The 16,897-nt window shown below is 50.7% G+C and overlaps 3 protein-coding genes across 6 annotated transcripts; 1 reads left to right on the forward strand and 2 right to left on the reverse strand.

Annotated features, from left to right (window-relative positions):
• Positions 1–35: 35 nt before the first annotated feature.
• Positions 36–2,873, forward strand: SLC50A1 (solute carrier family 50 member 1). Of its 4 annotated transcripts, none has more exons than XM_081307436.1 (6): positions 36–308; positions 967–1,044; positions 1,183–1,306; positions 1,880–2,041; positions 2,298–2,417; positions 2,498–2,873. In XM_081307436.1, the coding sequence occupies exons 2-6, from the start codon at positions 983–985 to the stop codon at positions 2,597–2,599; spliced, it is 570 nt and encodes a 189-aa protein (XP_081163562.1). In that variant the 5' UTR covers positions 36–308; positions 967–982; the 3' UTR covers positions 2,600–2,873. The 4 variants fall into 4 exon arrangements, with proteins under 4 accessions (XP_081163562.1, XP_081163564.1, XP_081163561.1 ...); XM_081307435.1 differs by lacking the exon at positions 36–308 and adding an exon at positions 513–712; XM_081307437.1 differs by lacking the exon at positions 36–308 and adding an exon at positions 571–814.
• A 507-nt stretch (positions 2,874–3,380) lies between these two features.
• DPM3 (dolichyl-phosphate mannosyltransferase subunit 3, regulatory) lies at positions 3,381–3,934 on the reverse strand. The gene is made up of 2 exons (XM_081307439.1): positions 3,862–3,934; positions 3,381–3,735 (listed from the first exon to the last, which is right to left on the reverse strand). Exon 2 carries the CDS (start codon positions 3,728–3,730, stop codon positions 3,452–3,454), a length of 279 nt encoding a protein of 92 aa, XP_081163565.1. The 5' UTR covers positions 3,731–3,735; positions 3,862–3,934; the 3' UTR covers positions 3,381–3,451.
• A 10,067-nt stretch (positions 3,935–14,001) lies between these two features.
• Positions 14,002–16,494, reverse strand: KRTCAP2 (keratinocyte associated protein 2). The gene is made up of 5 exons (XM_081308510.1): positions 16,351–16,494; positions 15,878–16,032; positions 15,681–15,744; positions 14,359–14,425; positions 14,002–14,154 (listed from the first exon to the last, which is right to left on the reverse strand). Exons 1-5 carry the CDS (start codon positions 16,355–16,357, stop codon positions 14,034–14,036), a joined length of 414 nt encoding a protein of 137 aa, XP_081164636.1. The 5' UTR covers positions 16,358–16,494; the 3' UTR covers positions 14,002–14,033.
• Positions 16,495–16,897: the final 403 nt, after the last annotated feature.

The following is a 16,897-nucleotide window of genomic DNA, read 5'->3' on the forward strand; positions in this document are numbered from 1 at the left end:
AGCAGTGGGAAGGCTGGGAAGGACACTTCTCAGCAGCAAGCAGGTTGGGCCAGGGGTCAGTGACAGAGGCATGCGTGGGCTGGGCAGGCCAGTTAATCGACCTTGTGGCTGAAGAGGGAGCGGGGCGTCTGACGAAGGAAGGCGGTCTTTCCTGGCAATCCCTGCACGTCGGGGGGGGGGGCGACGAGGGGCTCCGGTAACCGGGAGACCCACACTCTGGGCCACCCATGACCCTGATTGGAGCTCTGGGCGGGAGGCAGGCGGAAGCCCGCTGCCGGGGCTCCGGAGTTCCACCACACCTCGAGCACGTGAGTGAGGCTGGGGTCCAGGCGCTCCGACGTGGGCGGCCGTGTGGGGGACAAACTCGCGAACCCTCGGAGGGGATCCGCCGGGACCGCGAAGGAGACCTCCGCACCCGGCCTCCGGGCGGCGCAGCCCCGGCGGGCGGCGCGCGAGGGCGGGGTACGAGTTCCCGCGCGGCGCGCGCGCCGTGCGGGGGGCTCGGCCGGTTTCCGGGGGACGGCGGCGCGCGGGGGCGGGGCCGGAGCGTGTGGGGCGGGGCTCCGGCGTCGCCCGCTACCCGCGGAGCCTGCTCGCGCCGGGCGCCGGGCGCGGGATCCGACTCCGGCGGCATGGGGCCGGGCGGCGTGGCCGACACGCTCCTTTCCGGAGCTTGCGTGCTCTTCACCCTCGGCATGTTCTCCACCGGCCTGTGAGAGCGCGGCCGGGCCGGACTGGGGCAGGACCAGGAAGTCAGGAAAGGAGAGAGTGGGCAGGGACGTGGCCGTAGCCGGGGCTACGTCCGGAACTCGGGGTCAATGTGGAATCCGGTTGAGGGGACCGGGGTGCAAGGGCGAGGCTGTTCGCAAGCCTGAGGGAGGGGCGGCCTGCGGGCCTTGGGGAGGGTCGTGAGTACTGGGCATCTCCCACCCACCCTTCATCCCTCCCCTCGGGACCCCCTTACAGCTCGGACCTCAGACATATGCAGATGACCCGGAGCGTGGACAGCGTCCAGTTCCTGCCCTTTCTCACCACGGATATCAAGTGAGAGGGGCGACGGCTGCGTTGGGAAAGGCTGTCTTGAGGCACACGGGGGAAGGGCCGGAGGACGCGGAAGAAGCCCCAGGGGACACCCTTCTACACTCAACCCCGCGGGCCGTATCCCTCTCCTCCGCCCTGCAGCAACCTGAGCTGGCTGAGTTACGGGGTCTTGAAGGGAGACGGGACCCTCATCGTGGTCAACGCCGTAGGTGCTGTGCTTCAGACCCTGTATATCTTGGTGTATCTTCACTTCAGCCCTCAGAAGGTAGAAAGCCCTCCCTGGGACCCACCTTCCTGGTGCACGCCCTGCCTTGCTGGCAGTGCAAACACTACTTCCTAGAAGACTATAACAGGTTGGCACTGCCACCTTTTCCTAGAAGGTCCTCCTTCCAGCCTTGCAGTTCTTCCATGAAGCTAGTCTTCCTGGACTCACACATTGCCCCCCATTCTGGCAGGGCTGATAGTGCTGCCCTGAGCTTCCACCCAACAGGCTGAGAAAGGGCTTCTGTCTCTTGAGAGCTCCTTCAGGGCCAGTGCCTAAGAATGAGATGGTGAGCTCATCTTCCCCAATCACACAAGCATTTATTAAGCTCCTACTGTGTGTGCCAAGCTCGCAGAAAAAGATACCTTCCCTTCCCTAGAAGGAGTGTTGTGTGGATAAGACATCTCCTTCAAGTCACTGATGGGAGACAGGCTATGACAAGCGTAATACTAGAGGTTGCAACAAAGATTACTTTCCCCACTGGAGTATGGGAGAGGGCAGGATGAAGTCATTCCAACAGGGAAGTCAGAGTGCTCCCACACATTTGGAAATAAGACTCCTCTTTTTCACCTGCAGCGTGCTGTGCTCCTACAGACTGCAACCCTGCTGGGGGTCCTTCTCATGGGTTATGGCTACTTTTGGCTCCTGGTGCCTGACCAGGAGGCCCAGCTGCAACAGCTGGGCCTCTTCTGCAGTGTCTTCACCATCAGCATGTACCTCTCACCACTGGCTGATTTGGTGAGTGGGGGTGTCCAGGAGGTAGGATAGATAAGAAGGACCAGGCTCCCATAGCCAGAGACTGTGGCTATACTCCAGAGGAAAGGAAGATCCAACCCTGGAAAGAGTCAAGGCAGTAGAAGGGGGAGTGGGAGAGGCAGGAGAGGACTGGTGACATCAGGAAAGGTGTTTGACCTTTTTCCTGAGGAAATTCTTGGACAAGATGGGAGCTTGACTATGTACCTAGACCAGGAGTGTCTTTCATCCTTTCCCACAGGCCAAAGTTATTCACACTAAATCAACCCAGTGTCTCTCCTTCTCACTCACCATTGCCACCCTCCTTACCTCCTCCTCCTGGTCCCTCTATGGGTTTCGACTCAAAGATCCTTACATCATGGTAAGCAGAATACGGAAGGGGTGACAAGTTTGTACAGTGAAAAACTGGCTCCCCGCCTCATAGCAGCCCTTTGATTTCAGGTGCCCAACCTTCCAGGAATCCTTACCAGCTTTATCCGCCTCTGGCTTTTCTGGAAGTACCCCCAGAAGCAAGACAGAAACTATCGACTCCTGCAAACCTGAGGCAGTTCACCTGACCACTGGGCACCTTAATGCCAACTTGATACCAAAGCGCGCTCCTTGTTTTGGCTGGTCCTGGAGACCAGTTCATGGGTGCAGTACATTGTGGGAAAGAGGACTTTGAGATTAGAGGGATCAAAGAAAGAGCTTTACTTAGATCAGGTGGGACCTAAGAGATGAAATCACTTCTTTTTTTAAGAGATATCTTTTGTAATTATGAAGGTTGGGGTTTTATCTTTAGAATGTGCCTTAAAATAAACTGTTCCCCACCCCTGCCCATCATGGCTTATTCTTTATTCATGATTCTAAACTTGTCTAGTTTGGTGGAGGGTAGACCCAGTTATCTCAGGCTGGTAAGTTTGGCTCAGAAAAAGTATCTGGAAGAACCAAGAGGTTGGAAAGACCCAGGAAGGCCTTAAAAACCAAAGCTTGGAAGTTATAAAGAATGGAAGTTAGGCTTAAGATGTGTTTCCTGTTAAAGAGACCAGGAAAATAACATTTATATTTGGAGAGTTCTTGAGAAGGGGTTTTGCCTTTTTTTTTTTTAATTTGTAGATGGACACAATGCCTTTATTTGTTTATTTTTACGTGGAGCTGAGGATAGCAAGAGCTCTACCACTGAGCTACAACCCAGCTCTGGGTTTGCCTCTTTTTGAGCAAAACTGGGGAACACCAACCAGATGCAAAGGTAAAGGCTGAGGTGGCCTCAGGAAAGGCATCTTCTCACGACCACTGGTATACAGCATCCGCAATTCCCATTCTGCATACTCAAACTAAACAAGAGTTAAAAAATAAATTTGCTCTTTAATGGGGAATGTGAGGGATGGTTGTCCAGGCGGGAATGGGGTTAGAGTGTCAGAAGCGTAGGCCCCTGCGGGCTAAATCAGCTCGGGCCTCCTGAATCTGGCTCTGCAGCTCACGGGCGGCATCCTCGCAGTCATGAAAAGTGGCCACGCGATATCCCACAGTGCCCAGAGCATAGCAGCCTGCGGATACCAGCAAGTAGGCGGGCAATGGCCACAGGACTTCCCGGCAGGGCGAGGGCAGGTCCAGGCCCAGAGCTCCCATGGTCAGGGCGGCCCAAGCCGAGCCCAGGAGCGCCAATGCCCAAAGCCATTGAGCTAGTTTCGTCATGGTCACTGCGGAAAAAGAAAGCAAAGTTGGGGGTCTCTTCCGACCCACAAAATGCCCTACATTCGAGACCCATTCCCCCTTGCTCCCACGGTCTTCGCCTTCCCCACTAAGCCCTGAAACTACAACCTTACCTCTCGCCTTCGTCCAGCTGTCCGTGCGGTCCTGGCCGCCATCAGCTTCCGGGAGTCCTCCGCAGCTCCGCCCCGTCACCGCGCGGCCTGCTGGGAGCTGTAGTTCTCAGGGCAGCGCCCGGTGGGTTCCAGGCAGCGCTCGGAGCTAGACGAGGTTTCCTAGCAGTTTCTGCTCCGCAAACCATAGGCTGGGTCCCTGGAACTGCTTCCCTATTCCGGGATTCAGCTCCAGCTGGCGTGGGGCTTGTAGAAAGACTGAGCTCACCCCTAAACGTTGCAACAAGGTGGGAATATAATATGATCCCCAGGGCATTCATTCATTCACTGAAGCATTTCTTGAGCGCCATGGTAGACTGGAGATTAAAAAAAAAAAAAAAAAAAAAGCCAAGAAGATGGAACTGGTACTCTATAATGGTAGAGTTTTTGTTGTTATTTTGTTTTGTTACCAGGGATTGAACCACTGAGTGCTTAGCCACTGAGTACATCCCCACCTTTTATTTTTTATTTTGAGACAATTTCTCACCAAGTTGCTTAGTGCCTAAATTGCAGGTTTAGGGCTGGGTTTGAACTTGTGATCCTCCTGCCTCAGCCTCCCCGATCGCTGAGATTACAGGCGTGCCCCATAGCACCAGGAGGTGACAGAGTTCTTGCCTAGCGTGCACAAAGCTCTGGGTTCTGTTCTCAGAACCAAAACACACACACACAGACACAAACACGCACACACACAAAGTGCCAAGAGGCTTGAGGAGGTGGGGAGAGGGAAGAGGGGAAGGAGTCAGGAAAGCCCTGAATTGATAACTAGCCATGATGTCTTGAGGTAAGTATTATATATATTATAATACTTTAGGTAAGTATAATATATTATAATATATTAGGTAAGTATTATATATTATAGCTTGGTGGGTATGGTTTTTAAAAGAAATGCACAGGGGCTGGGGTTGTGGCTCAGTGGTAGAGTGCCCACCTAGCACACATGAGGCACTGGGTTCAAACCTCAGCACCTCATAAAAATGAAATAAAGATATTATGTCCACCTACAACTAAAAAATAAATATTAAAAGAAAAAGAAACGCACAGGTGAAGCCAGAGGGAGAAGGACTCCAGGAGTTATGTCCTTTAAAAATAGAAGGAAAAGGGCTGGGGTTGTGGCCTAGCACGTGCAAGGCCCTGGGTTCCACCCTCAACACCACATAAAAATAAATAAACAAAATAAAGATATTGTGTACAACTAAAAACTATCTAAAAAAATAGAAAGAAAAATTACAGAGGAATTATCTGATATCTTTGATCGTTTGAGGTATTAAAAAAAAAAAAGTGTGGGCTCACACGAGTTTGGCAGAGCCAGGCGCAGAGGCACAGCCTGTAATCCCTGAGGCTGAGGCAGGAGGATCAGGAGTTTAAAGCCAGCCTCAGGAAAAGCGAGGCACTAAGTAACATAGTGAGACCCTGTCTCTAAATAAAATGCAAAATAGGGCTGGGGTGTGACTTCAGTGGTTGAGTTCCCCAGTGCCAAAAGGGCGGGGGGGGGGGGGGGGGGGGCGGGGTAGGCATGGTGGTGCATGCCTATATTCTCAGCATCTCTGGGGGCTGAGGCAGGAGGATCATAAGTTAAACACCATTCTCGGCAGCTTTGCAAGGCCCTAACCAACTCAGTGAGATCCTGTTTCTAAAAAAAAGGCTGGGAATGTGCCTTGTGGTTAAGCAACCCTGGATTCATCCCCAGTACCAAAAATAATATGATAAAATAAAAGGGCTGGGGATGTGGCTCAGTGGTTAAGTGCCCCTGGGTTCAATCCCTGGTAACAAAATAAAATAAGTGATGTAGCTCAGTGATGGAACAATTGCTTAGCATGTGTAAGGCCCTGAGTTCAATCCTAGGGGGGTAAAAGATAATAAGTTAAATGATTATAATAATAATCAGAAGTAGTAAATAAACATCTGAGCAGCTTTTATGTGTCATGCCCTGTGCAACAGTGTCATGTTTAATTTTCACAACATGCTGCAGTTGGTATTTTCACATCCCCATGTATGAGCAAGGAGACACAGAAAAGATAAAATGCAAGTAAATTGCCCAAGGTCAAACAGATAATAAGAAGCCATCCAACTCAGAGGTATATTCTGGGCAAAAGCACTCTGCTGTGTTGCTGGTACAGAAGTGGTCAGACAGGGATCATGGTAACAGCGGGCATTCACCGATTGATTTCTAGGTGCCAGACACTGTGGTGAGCGCTGTAAGTGCATATCTCATCCAATCTTCACAGCAACCATATGAAATAGGTACTATTATTATTTCTGTTTAACAAATGAGGAAACTGAGGTGCAGCCCAGACAATCTGACTTCAAAACCTGCTTACTTTACCACTACAATATACCATCTCCCTCTCCAGGTCTATGAAACAGAATAAAGAGGGAAGAAATTGATAAGCATCTATACCAACTTAGCAGGATAGAGGTGGCATCTTGAGTGAGGAAAGACAGATTCTGAAACCTCATATCTTATATTAAAATACTCAGTGCATTCAAAATATATTATGCTCCCATCTGATCTAGTTTGGATCTGAAATGACCCCCCAAAGGATTATATGTTGAAAGCTTGGTCCCCAGTGCAGCAATGTTCAGAGGTGGGGACTATGGGGAATGATTGGATCATGAAGACACTGACCTCATCAATAGACTAGTGCATTGATGAGTCAAAGCTGAATGGACTACTGGGAAGTGGGACCTAACTGAAGGGAGTGGGTCCTTGCTGGTGTGTCCTTAGGAACTATATCTTGTCCCTGGCCCCTTTATTCTCCCCCCCTCTGCTTCATGCTGCCATGAGGTGAGAAGCTTTCCTCCTCTATGCATATCTGTCCTGAAGTTCTGCCTCATTTCAAGCCCAAATCAATGGAACCAGCCAACCATGGATTGAAACCTCTGAAACTGTGACCCAAAATAATTCTTTCCTCCTTTTTTTTTTTTTAATTTTGAGTCGGGGTTTCACTAATTTCTCAGTTGGCATTGACTTACAGTCCTCCTACCTCAGCCTCCTGAGTCACTAGGATTACAGGCATCTTGGCACTTGGCTAAATTTTTCCTCCTCTAAATTATCTTTCTCAGATATTTATCTTATCACAGTAACAAAAAGCTAACATACTGCCAAGATGACAACACACATACACACAGAGCTAGGGGTGTAACTCAGTGGTAGGCAACTTGCCCAGCATATGTAAGGCCCTGGGTTCAATCTCCAGGCACACACACACAGTGGAGCCCTACATATGCTACAAGAAAATGTGTGCATATTTCCCTAACAATCAGCTCAAGCATCATGTCTGCTAAGCAGCCTCCTTGGGCCTTGGTCCTGTCTTGAGGGTTGGTTACCACTCCGTCCTCTGTGCTCCCACTGCGTCTCTTCTATAGATGGCAGTAACCATGTTGAACTACAAGAGATTTGTTTCCCTGCCCAGGACCATCCTGTCTCTAGAACCAAGCACAGGGTGGGAAACTCAGTAGGGTTTCTATAAATGCAGAGAAGGACAGGTTAGCATTTGATGTTTCCCAGAGAAACTGACCCAGCTTCCCTGGTCCCTTGGTCCCTGGTCCCCTACTCCAAAGGTTCCAGTCTACCACACTCAGGGTCTTTGGCCATAGAAAGCACTGGGCAAAAGCCAGAAAATTCTTAAGATCCAACTCCTTTCTCCTCAAACCTTTTGCAGATCATCACCCTTCTGCCACAGCAGGACGAAGAACATGTGATGACCACAGGGTATGAGAAACAGGGTAGCTTGGGGTAAAAGTTCAAGGTCAGCCTCAGCAACTTAGCAAGATCCTGTCTCAAAATAAATAAAAAGGACTGGGGGTATTGTTTAATGGTAAAGTTCAATCTAGTACCAAAAACAAAAGCAAACAAAAGACAACCCAATGTGATATAGGTAGGGTGCCTAAAACAATGTGTGATATTTGGGAGGCATGAGTGTGTATTAGCTACACTTGTTGTTATGTACACTTGCCATCAGTTACGTCTCAGGGCTGAGGATGCACTTTAGCCCTGCCCTGGCTCCCCCTCCTACCATCATTCACAAACTGAGTGAGCTAAGTTACTTCTGCAGCTGGCCACGCTAGTAATTGTTGACATTTTCTGCTCTTTTTTAGGGTGGGGATACTGGGGATTAAACCTAGGGGTGCTTAATTACTGAGCTCCACCCCCAGCCATTTTTATTTTTTTTTATTTTGAGACAGGGTCTTGCTAAGTTTCTTAAGGCCTTGCTACATTGCTGAGGCTGGCCTCAAACTTGCAATCTTCCTGCCTCAGCCTCCTGAATCACTGGACATTTTCTGCTATGACTACCTTTGGTTAGAGAGGGAGACAAATTCCAAACCCAAGAGCCCCCATAAAAGATGGAGAAATATGCAAAACTAAATAGGTCCCAGAGGAGGGGAGCTTGACTGTCTGGGGAGAGGTTTTAAAGGGGCCCAGAAACTTGAGCTGATTCTAGAAAGATGAGTAACCATTTCCAGTTGAAGAGGAAGCACGGGAGGCCAAGGAAACAGTCTGAATAAAGGCACAGAGGCATAAAAGTCTGTGGTGAGTAATCCTTTGTGACCATCTCTGGGACAAAGAATACTTCATGAGGTTGGGGGAGAGGTGGCAGGAGATAAAACTGGGAAAGCTGGCCAGGGCCAGGTGATTAAAGACCCCTTAAATGTATTGGGGGTGAAGGGTTGGTGCCTCAGGTCAGTGGTCCCACCCCATGGTCCCCATATGTGCCTGTACATCATGTCAGGCAGTAGGACTTGGTGACCACAGTTGCCAAGGTGATTACTAGGACCTTGGGGAGGGTTTCAGGTGGTCAGGTTACGTTGAGTCCATCTCTGCCCTTAGGACACCCATAGTTTCATAGCAGCAACAGGAAAAACACACATATAATCAACAAAAACACATACTTACAAAATTACAGATGGCTCTAAGGGAAAATGGGAGATGGGAGACTGTGCACTGATTGGAGAAGGGGCTGGTGAGTCAGGGTTCCTAGATAAGGTGACCCAGAGCAGACAGAGGACGGAAAAGATGACAGCCCAGGGGAAGAGGGACCCAGAAACAGGCTTGAGCAATCTAGAGGAGCATCTGGCTCCTTCTGAGAATTCTGCAAGTTGGAGCTGAGGAAAGGTAAAAGCTGAGTTTCAGCAAAGAGCTCCAAGTGTAACCTGGTGCGCTGTCTCAGTGCTGTCTCGTTCCAAGAAATAGCTCTTCCCACTGTGCCACGTGCTGTCTAGATACCTGAAACTGGCTGAATCATAAATGGGTGGGAGATGGAGTTCAGTGCAGAGTGCTTGCCCAGCATGCACAAAGCCCTGGATTCAATCCCTAGTAAGACAAAAAACAAAAGTCTTGGACCGGATAGAGCTGAGTGGTAGGAAGCTTTCCTATAATTCAGGAGGTTGAGGGCATCCAGCTGTTTCAAGGAATTTCTAGGGTTGTGTAATGACACCCCCAGGGGCCCCACCCCTTTAAAACCCTTGAGACAGCCTGTGGTCAGCCTTCAGGGAAAGTCTTGACCCAGAAAAGGGAGAATCTAGAGGGTTTTTTCCTATAGGATCCGGTGTGGGCAGGAATTCTGCCCTTTAGTCTCCCAGACACTGTAGCCTCTGCCTCAAATGGAAAAGGGACAGTCCCCTGCCCTTCTCCTCCAGTTATTTGAGATGAGAGGTCTCAGAGACCGGCTCCTCACATTACAGGAGTACCATTTGGCTCAAGACTTGTCACACAGGGCCTCAATTTTATACTTCTGGTGTTATTGCCAAGTGCAGTTACAATCACACTGTTACTCTAGAGAACAGAGAAAAAGGGGCTTGCTGTAAAACTGACCTTTTTTTTTTTTTTTTTTTTTTTGGTGGCACTAGGTATTGAACCCAGCAGGGTCACTATACTGTTAGGCTACATCCCCAGCCCTTTTCATTTAATTCCTCTTTTATTTTATTTATATTTTGAGATGGAACCTAGCTTACAGCATGCTAGGCAAGTGCTCTGCTCACTAAGTTGCCCAGGTTGGCCTGAAACTTGTGATCCTCCTGCCTTAGCCTCCTGATTCACCGGGATTATAGGCATGTGACATGACACTGGGCTTGATTTAATCTTCATTGTAGAATTTTTAAATATATTCAAAAATAGAAAGAACAGTACAGTGAATCTGAGATGCCTATTTTCATAGGCCTTTAAACAATAAAATGGAACGTGCAGTTTCTGTGATGGGAAACTTCCTATAAATCCTGTAATAATCTTGTGGATAGCACGATTATATTGTAACATTGTGTTAAAAAGTGTTAATGTGGGGCTAGGGTTGTGGCTTCAGTAGACCAGTGCTTGCCTCACACTTGTGAGGCCCTGGGTTCCATCCTCAGAACCATATAAAAATAAAAATATTAAAGATATTGTTTCCATCTGAAAAAAAAAAGTGTTAATTTGGGCTGAGGATGTTTCTCAGTGTAGAGAATTTGGCCAGTATGAACCAGGGCCTGGGTTCAATCCCTAGCATCACACACACACGTGCTTGTTTTCCTTTTTAAGTGTATCTGGAACCTCCAAAGGTAGTAGGACCTGGACTTCTCCAGCTTGCAAAGGACCTGCCTCCCAGGAAGCAGTTGCTAAGACTTTGAGACCCGTGGGCCCAGGAGTTTCCCACCCTGCTGTGCTGCAGAGGTTGGGGTGGACAGGGCTGCCTCTGGGAGCCCAGGGAAAGCTCCAGGCAGTAGCCATTCTTACACTGGTTTGCTCTAGACCCTCAGCTCCAGGTGATGGAGGTGGCTGAGGGGGGGGGGGCTTTCTCTCTGCCTCTGCAGGAATTCAACTATACGGCATTTACAGTGCAGTTGCAGTTGGCTCCCTGGGAGGGAGGGATTGGGAGCATAATCTTGGCCCTGCCTCCCCAGGCCCCAACCCAGGAACCTTTAGTTGGCTGGGAGGCCAAGAAAAGTATTTGAAGGGAGCAATTAAGCACCCTGGAAGTGCCTGCTCCAGGGTTCCGACCCTTGTTTATTTAGGAGGCAGTCCTGTTAGTGACCCTAAGTCCAGGAGGACTTGTGCCTGGGGCAGGCCAGCCCGGAGGTTCCCCTGGGGCAGGGCCTCTGGCCTGCCATTCTTTCAGGATTCCCACATTGCCCAGGCTCCCCCACCCCCAGTCTCACAATGAGCTTTAATGCGCATTTCAACTGAAACTTTTCCCTTTGTATCTCTCTGTGTCTCTCAGCCTCTCTGTCTCTACTGGTCTCTGGTTCTCTGTTGTTTCCCAACATCCTTCCTGAGCCCCTGGGGAGCAGAGTTGGGGGGCCGGGCAGTGGGAACGGGACAGCGTCCTGTTCTCACCAAGGACAATAAGGGCCGGAAAGGGCTGGAGCCAAGGTCTGGTGCAGACTCCCCCTCCCTGCCTGCCCTGGGCGCCCCAGTCCCCGCCCAGAGCCACTGGCATGACCTAAATGTCAGGCACCCTGCAGACTAGTGCCAGTCCTGGGAAATTCAGCCCTACCAGGGTCGGAGAGCCTGCTTGCCCTGGGTCTCACCTTCCCATTGCCCTCCTGGAGGGTGGCATCACCTTCTGACCCAAGGACGACTCCTGGGACACTCATTCTCCAGCATGGACACCCCCTCCCGCCTGGAGTATTTACTCCCATTTCCCGAGCTCGTAGCGGGTGCTGACGGGTGTTGTGGCCACGTGCGAGGGAGTAGGAGGAAACATCTGGTTTCCCTCTGTCCTCCAGGGGCAGGAATGCCACACTCTCCCTCAGGTCTGCTGCCTCCGGGGTGGAGCAGAACCCCAGGGGACCAAGGGCCAAGAGGTTAGACCTTTACTCTCTCACCTGGCTCTCCGGATGTCCTGGTGTCCTCAGGCCCCCTTACTTAATGATAGTGATTTAGGCGGTTATGATGCCCCTGCCAGGGTTAATTGGCAAGTCAGGTGTAAGCAGCCTGCAACTAGGCACCACAGAGATAGGCTGGGTGGAGAGCTGCGTTGGCGCCGACCTGCCTTGTAAATGCACCCACTCCCCAAGGGAGGGGGTCATTATTCCTGGGCCACATGCTACCCTGGTCCTACAGATTCCTTGGCACTGCCTCCTGGCCCCTGCTCTCTGGGGTCCTCTTTTTTTTTTGTGGCGGGGGGGTTACAGGGGATTGAACTCTGGGAACTCGACCACTGAACCACATCCCAGCCCAATTTTGTATTTAACTTAGAGACAGGGTCTCACTGAGTTGCTTTACACCTCGTTGTTGTTGAGGTTGGCTCTGAACTCCCGATCCTCCTATCTCAGCCTCCCAAGCCACTGGGATTACAGGCCTGCGCCACCGCGCCCAGCACTTTGGTTCCTTCTTATCCTCCCCTATCCACAGAGGATATTGGCTGTCAGGCCCCACCCAATCCATCCCAGAGTTATGTCTACCTGGACTGGGACCTGGCCCTCTGTCCGCTGCTCCCACTCCAGGTAAGGAGGAATTCAGTTTGACAGTAAGACCTAGAACCGATCCAACCTCCTCATGGGCCCAGGGCCCATTCTGGGGAATACCCCTCCTCCCTCAGAGGTTCCTATAGATCACAACCCTTCTCACTCCTCACATCAGTGGGGGAGATGGAGCCTAGAACTGCCAGCCTCTCAGGGAGGCTGTTCTCCACTGAGCTGTGTGTGTGTGTGTGTGTGGTACTGGGGATTGAACCCAGGGCCTTGTGCATGTGAGGCAAGCACTCTACCAACTGAGTTATCCCCAGCCCTCTCCACTGAACTCTACCTCTACTCCCAGCAGAGGGATAGAACAAAAGACTTCATGGTTGCCTTCCAGCCAGGCACAATGGCAAACACCTGTAATCCCAGAGGCTCAGGAGGCTGAGGCAGGAGGATCATGAGTTGTAAGCCAGCCTCAGCAACTTAGCAAGGACAGAAGAAACTCAGTGAGACCCTGTTTCTAAATAAAATATAAAAAAAGGGCTGGGGATGTGGGTCAGTGGGTAATCACCCCCCTACACACACCTAAAAAAAAAGAAGTTTCCTTCCATAGCAAGACCTCAGCACTCTCATCCCCGGTTCCTTAACTTGCTGGGGAGGGTGTTGCTGGTCTCCAGAAGATAAACCCACAGTGCCCTCTGTCGGCATCTTGGGGAAACTGCTTAGCGTTCCCTCCTGGGCAGGGCATAAAAGGCAAGAAGGTTCTGGGGCTCAGCACACAAATGGGAGTGGGGCAGGGTTAGGTGGCCTAAATCTTTGACCAGAATCCTTTACTTCCTTCTTCATCTTCACTGGGATTTATTTCCTAACTTAGGTACCTCCCATGTGCAGAATACTGTTCTGGAAGGGTGGAAGGGTAAGTTCTTTTATTTAACCAACTCACCAATCTTCTGCCCAGTTTCAGGCATGTGGCAAATACAAAGCTGATCAAGACAGGTGTGCACCGAAAGCCCACACCATCCAGTAGAGACACCCAAGTACCCTAAAGGTTAGGCACTCTGGACAGATTCACTCCTCATGACAGAGCAGGCAGGGCAGGACCTGAGCAGTCCCTGGCCTCATTCCATCAGAGGTTGCTTGGGGTGGAGAGCTGGAGTAACAAAGCCCCACAGGGAACCCACTACAGCACTGGCTTGAAGGGCTTTTCTCTAACTCTTCTGTTCCAAGATCTATTCCAGTTCTGACAGACAGGGCTTCCTTCACTGCAGCCTCTTACCAAAGGTCACGATTGTGGATCATTCATACACTTTTCCATAATGAGACTCACAAGTAAAAGCCACTCCAGTATCTACCAAAGCGCCCAACCTGACAGCACTCAATAAATATTTGGCAAAAATGAAGGCTAAAGCTGAGTGCAGTGGCACACACCTGTAATGCCAGCTACTCGGGCAGCTGAGGCAGAAGGAACGCAAACTTGAAGCTGGCCTGGGTTACTTAGTGATATGCTGCATCAAAATAAAATTTTAAAAGGGCCTGGGCTGAAGCTCAGTGGTAGAGTGCTTGTCTTGCATGCATGAGACTCTGTGTTCAATTTCAGTACTGCAAAAAAGAAAAGGGGGGAAAGTTTCCCCATCCACAAGGTCTCAAGAGTAGGCGCCCATCTGTCTTAACATTTACATCCCCAGCAGGCATTGTTAGAGGAGGCCCACAACATAACACAGCTCACAGAGCTACAAAGAATCAACTTTATTAGACATTTGTGGTTAGTTTCTCTTCTTGCCCTTGCCGGTGACTTTGGCTGGTGTGAGGACTGGAGCTGTGGCCTGGTACAGAGTAGAGGAGATCTTGTTGATGTAGTACAGACCAACCATGGAGAAGATGAAGCTACAGCAGGGTAGAGACAGAAAGACCACAGCATCACTGGGCATGCTACCAGCCTACTGCCAGGGCAGAGTCTAGCTTCAGGGAAAGAATCCAAGTTCAGGACTGGGAAACTGGGAAAACTAAAGGAGGGAACACAGAGCGAGAGCTACATGGGGCGGGGGAAGCCAGGGTGATATACCCCTTACCCAGCTGTCTGGCACATACCAGGTGGTGACACAGACTCGGTGGATGAGGCCAGATGCAAAGAGAGCCAAAAGGAGGCAGAGGAGGACTAAGGAGACAAGAAGGGACAAAAAGAGTCAGGTGGTAGTCACAATGGAAATACCAGGCATTTGTCCACAAAGCCTAGAAATCAGAGGCCCCCTGAATCTTGGGAAACCTGCTTGGAAGGGCGTGGCATGATGACAGTAGGAGGACTTTAATGGTCTTCACAATGCTTAGAACACTAGCTCTGCCCCAAACCCACTTAACTTCCTAGCTTGCCTCAGCCTGAAGAGAAAGACTTGGTCCCATTTAGGAAGGGGGTTAAGGCCTTTCCACCAGATGCCAGCTAATGAGAATCAATTCATTAAGCTGGCTGACTAGTGATGGAAGTTGAGGGACTTGCTCCCTGGACACAAGTTGGAAGACTGATTGTCTGGATACAGTCGTTTATTGGGGCAGGAAAGGACCTTAAGACATATGGAATAGGACAAGAGAAGGTGGGAGGGCAGAAAGCAATGGCAAACAGGCCCATCTGCCCAGCCAGGGAGGGCAGGGAAGCCAAAGAGGAACAAGAATCTTGCCCCCCAACAATGGTTCCTTTCAGAAATAAATGAAAATGGTACACATGGGATCAAAATGTAACAGAGAGAAGTCCTGGGACTTGGAAGGAGCTCTGGAAGCCTGCAACAGGGGTAGGTAGAGAGCAAGAACTAGAGGGGGGCCAAGAAATGAGGGCAACAATGACAGATCTGTCTTATCAGATGGAGATTTCACATGAGGTTGCATCTGCTGTGAATTTCTGAACATGTGGCATTCCTTAGGTGATCTGGCCTTAATGCCTAATTTGCTTTATGAACTTAATTCCCCATAAGTAATCAAATCATCAATTCTAAATTACAGGAACAAGTAAGGATTATTCCAAACAGAAAATAATCTCAGAGTTATCCCTTCTGCCATAAAAATTTGGTGTATGTAATACTTAGGCTCCTCACAAATTCCCTCAGTAGAACTCACTAATTTGGGGTCAATTTCACATCAGAACCCCTCTGAACTTGGTCCTGCTTCCTCTTCTGGATGAATGCCAAACATCAGCCCACACTTGTCTGTGCGCCTGAAACCTTCCCTGGAACTGGTCCTGGCTACCAGAGGCCTTCTCTTCCAGCTGAATTCAATGTCATGAGCTAAATTAGATGCTGAATCCAAAAGTATCTTCAGAGAGTTGAGTGAACTTCTTTCTTCTTAACCACCTTTACCTTCTCAGCACTTAGAAATTCGGTGTCATGTCTGGGGAGGGTCAGAGAGGAGAGAACTCAGACACTTACTCTCAGGGAAGATCTTTGCTTGGAATCCTTTGCCAAAGACCAGGTTCTCCAGATTATTGAAGGCCTGCGTTGAGTTAAGGAGAAGGGAATACAATAGGGGCCGAACTGGGTGGTGACCAGGGAAGGGCACAAGTCTACGTGGCCCTCCACCCTTCCAGCCCCTAAACGCTCCTCCCCTTCCAGCGCAGGCAGGATACTGTGAGAGAGAAGACGAAAAGGCCGGAGCCCAGCAGGCCCCCCTGGATGGTGAGCCACTCGGTGGAGGCCAGCTGGCGGCTGTACATCTGCATCCCTGCGAAGAGCAGCAGGGACAGGAGAGAGGACAGAGCCAGCGAGGTGCCGGTACCCACCACTGGAAGGGATGAGGGAAGGGACCGAGTCAGGCTCCGCCCCCCTCCAGGAGTCACGGGCACCTTGGGTCGGTCCGGAGCTCGGTAGGCCGACTACTTCCCAGCACCCAGGGCTGCAGCCGCACTCCCAGCCCCCCTCATCCCGCAGCGAGCCCCAGGAACCCCTCAACCCAGGACGGCCGACCTCTCCGGTCCCGTGGAAATGCCCGCTCCCTAGAACCCGGGGCACGTCAGCTTTGTCCCGAAAGGACTTGGAAAGCCGGCCCGCCCAAACTCCGACCCCCACTAGCCAGGCCGGGGGATCCCGTCGGTCCTGTTACCCATCATGCCCCTGCAGTGGGTCGGATCCGAGCCTCTGGCCAAGAAAGAGGAGAGCCGAACTGGGCGCGGTTAGTTGTGCGCATGCGTCAGCGCCCCATGCGGACTGGCTTCACCCCACCTCTTCCTCTTTCTCCCTCTTGGCGCCGGCAGGCAGCGCCCTCTTCTGACAAGGAGGAAATAATGCGTCTAGGAGCATCCTCGGCCACCGCCCTGGTCCACAGCCTTCCCCTGTACCCAGGAGGTCCGCCGCCTCTCAGTACACGCTGCACTTACGTCTTCAAGTCATTGGGCGCATGGCCTCTATCCTGTAGCCCATCAGTGTCTTCTCTGCCGTTCATTTATGTCACCTCTAGTGCATGTTCCCAAAACCTACCTGCCGCGCTTACTGCCTCAACATCTCCTGTGGGTTCTTGCCCAACCCAAACTGAAGCGCTCCCAACCTGGAGCTCATCTTTCTCTAAAACTAGCCTCTTGCTTTACTATGAGGAAAAATAAGAGCTAATGAAGAATTCTAACATAAGACATGCAAATACCATTCCATGTTAC

The sequence above is a fragment of the Spermophilus citellus genome, assembly GCF_964194105.1.
Source record: "Spermophilus citellus genome assembly, chromosome: 9".
NCBI classification, from domain to species: Eukaryota; Metazoa; Chordata; class Mammalia; order Rodentia; family Sciuridae; genus Spermophilus; species Spermophilus citellus.

Excerpts from the sequence above, each read along its gene's own strand:
- SLC50A1 (XM_081307435.1), top strand. The coding sequence starts at position 633 with ATGGGGCCGGGCGGCGTGGCCGACACGCTCCTTTCCGGAGCTTGCGTG. Across the intron at positions 713-966 it reads GGCATGTTCTCCACCGGCCT|CTCGGACCTCAGACATATGC; the intron begins GTGAGAGCGCGG and ends ACCCCCTTACAG. Across the intron at positions 2,042-2,297 it reads TCTCACCACTGGCTGATTTG|GCCAAAGTTATTCACACTAA; the intron begins GTGAGTGGGGGT and ends CCTTTCCCACAG.
- DPM3 (XM_081307439.1), bottom strand. The coding sequence starts at position 3,730 with ATGACGAAACTAGCTCAATGGCTTTGGGCATTGGCGCTCCTGGGCTCG.
- KRTCAP2 (XM_081308510.1), bottom strand. Across the intron at positions 14,426-15,680 it reads AGCAAAGATCTTCCCTGAGA|TCCTCCTCTGCCTCCTTTTG; the intron begins GTAAGTGTCTGA and ends TTGTCTCCTTAG. Across the intron at positions 14,155-14,358 it reads CGAGTCTGTGTCACCACCTG|CTTCATCTTCTCCATGGTTG; the intron begins GTATGTGCCAGA and ends ACCCTGCTGTAG.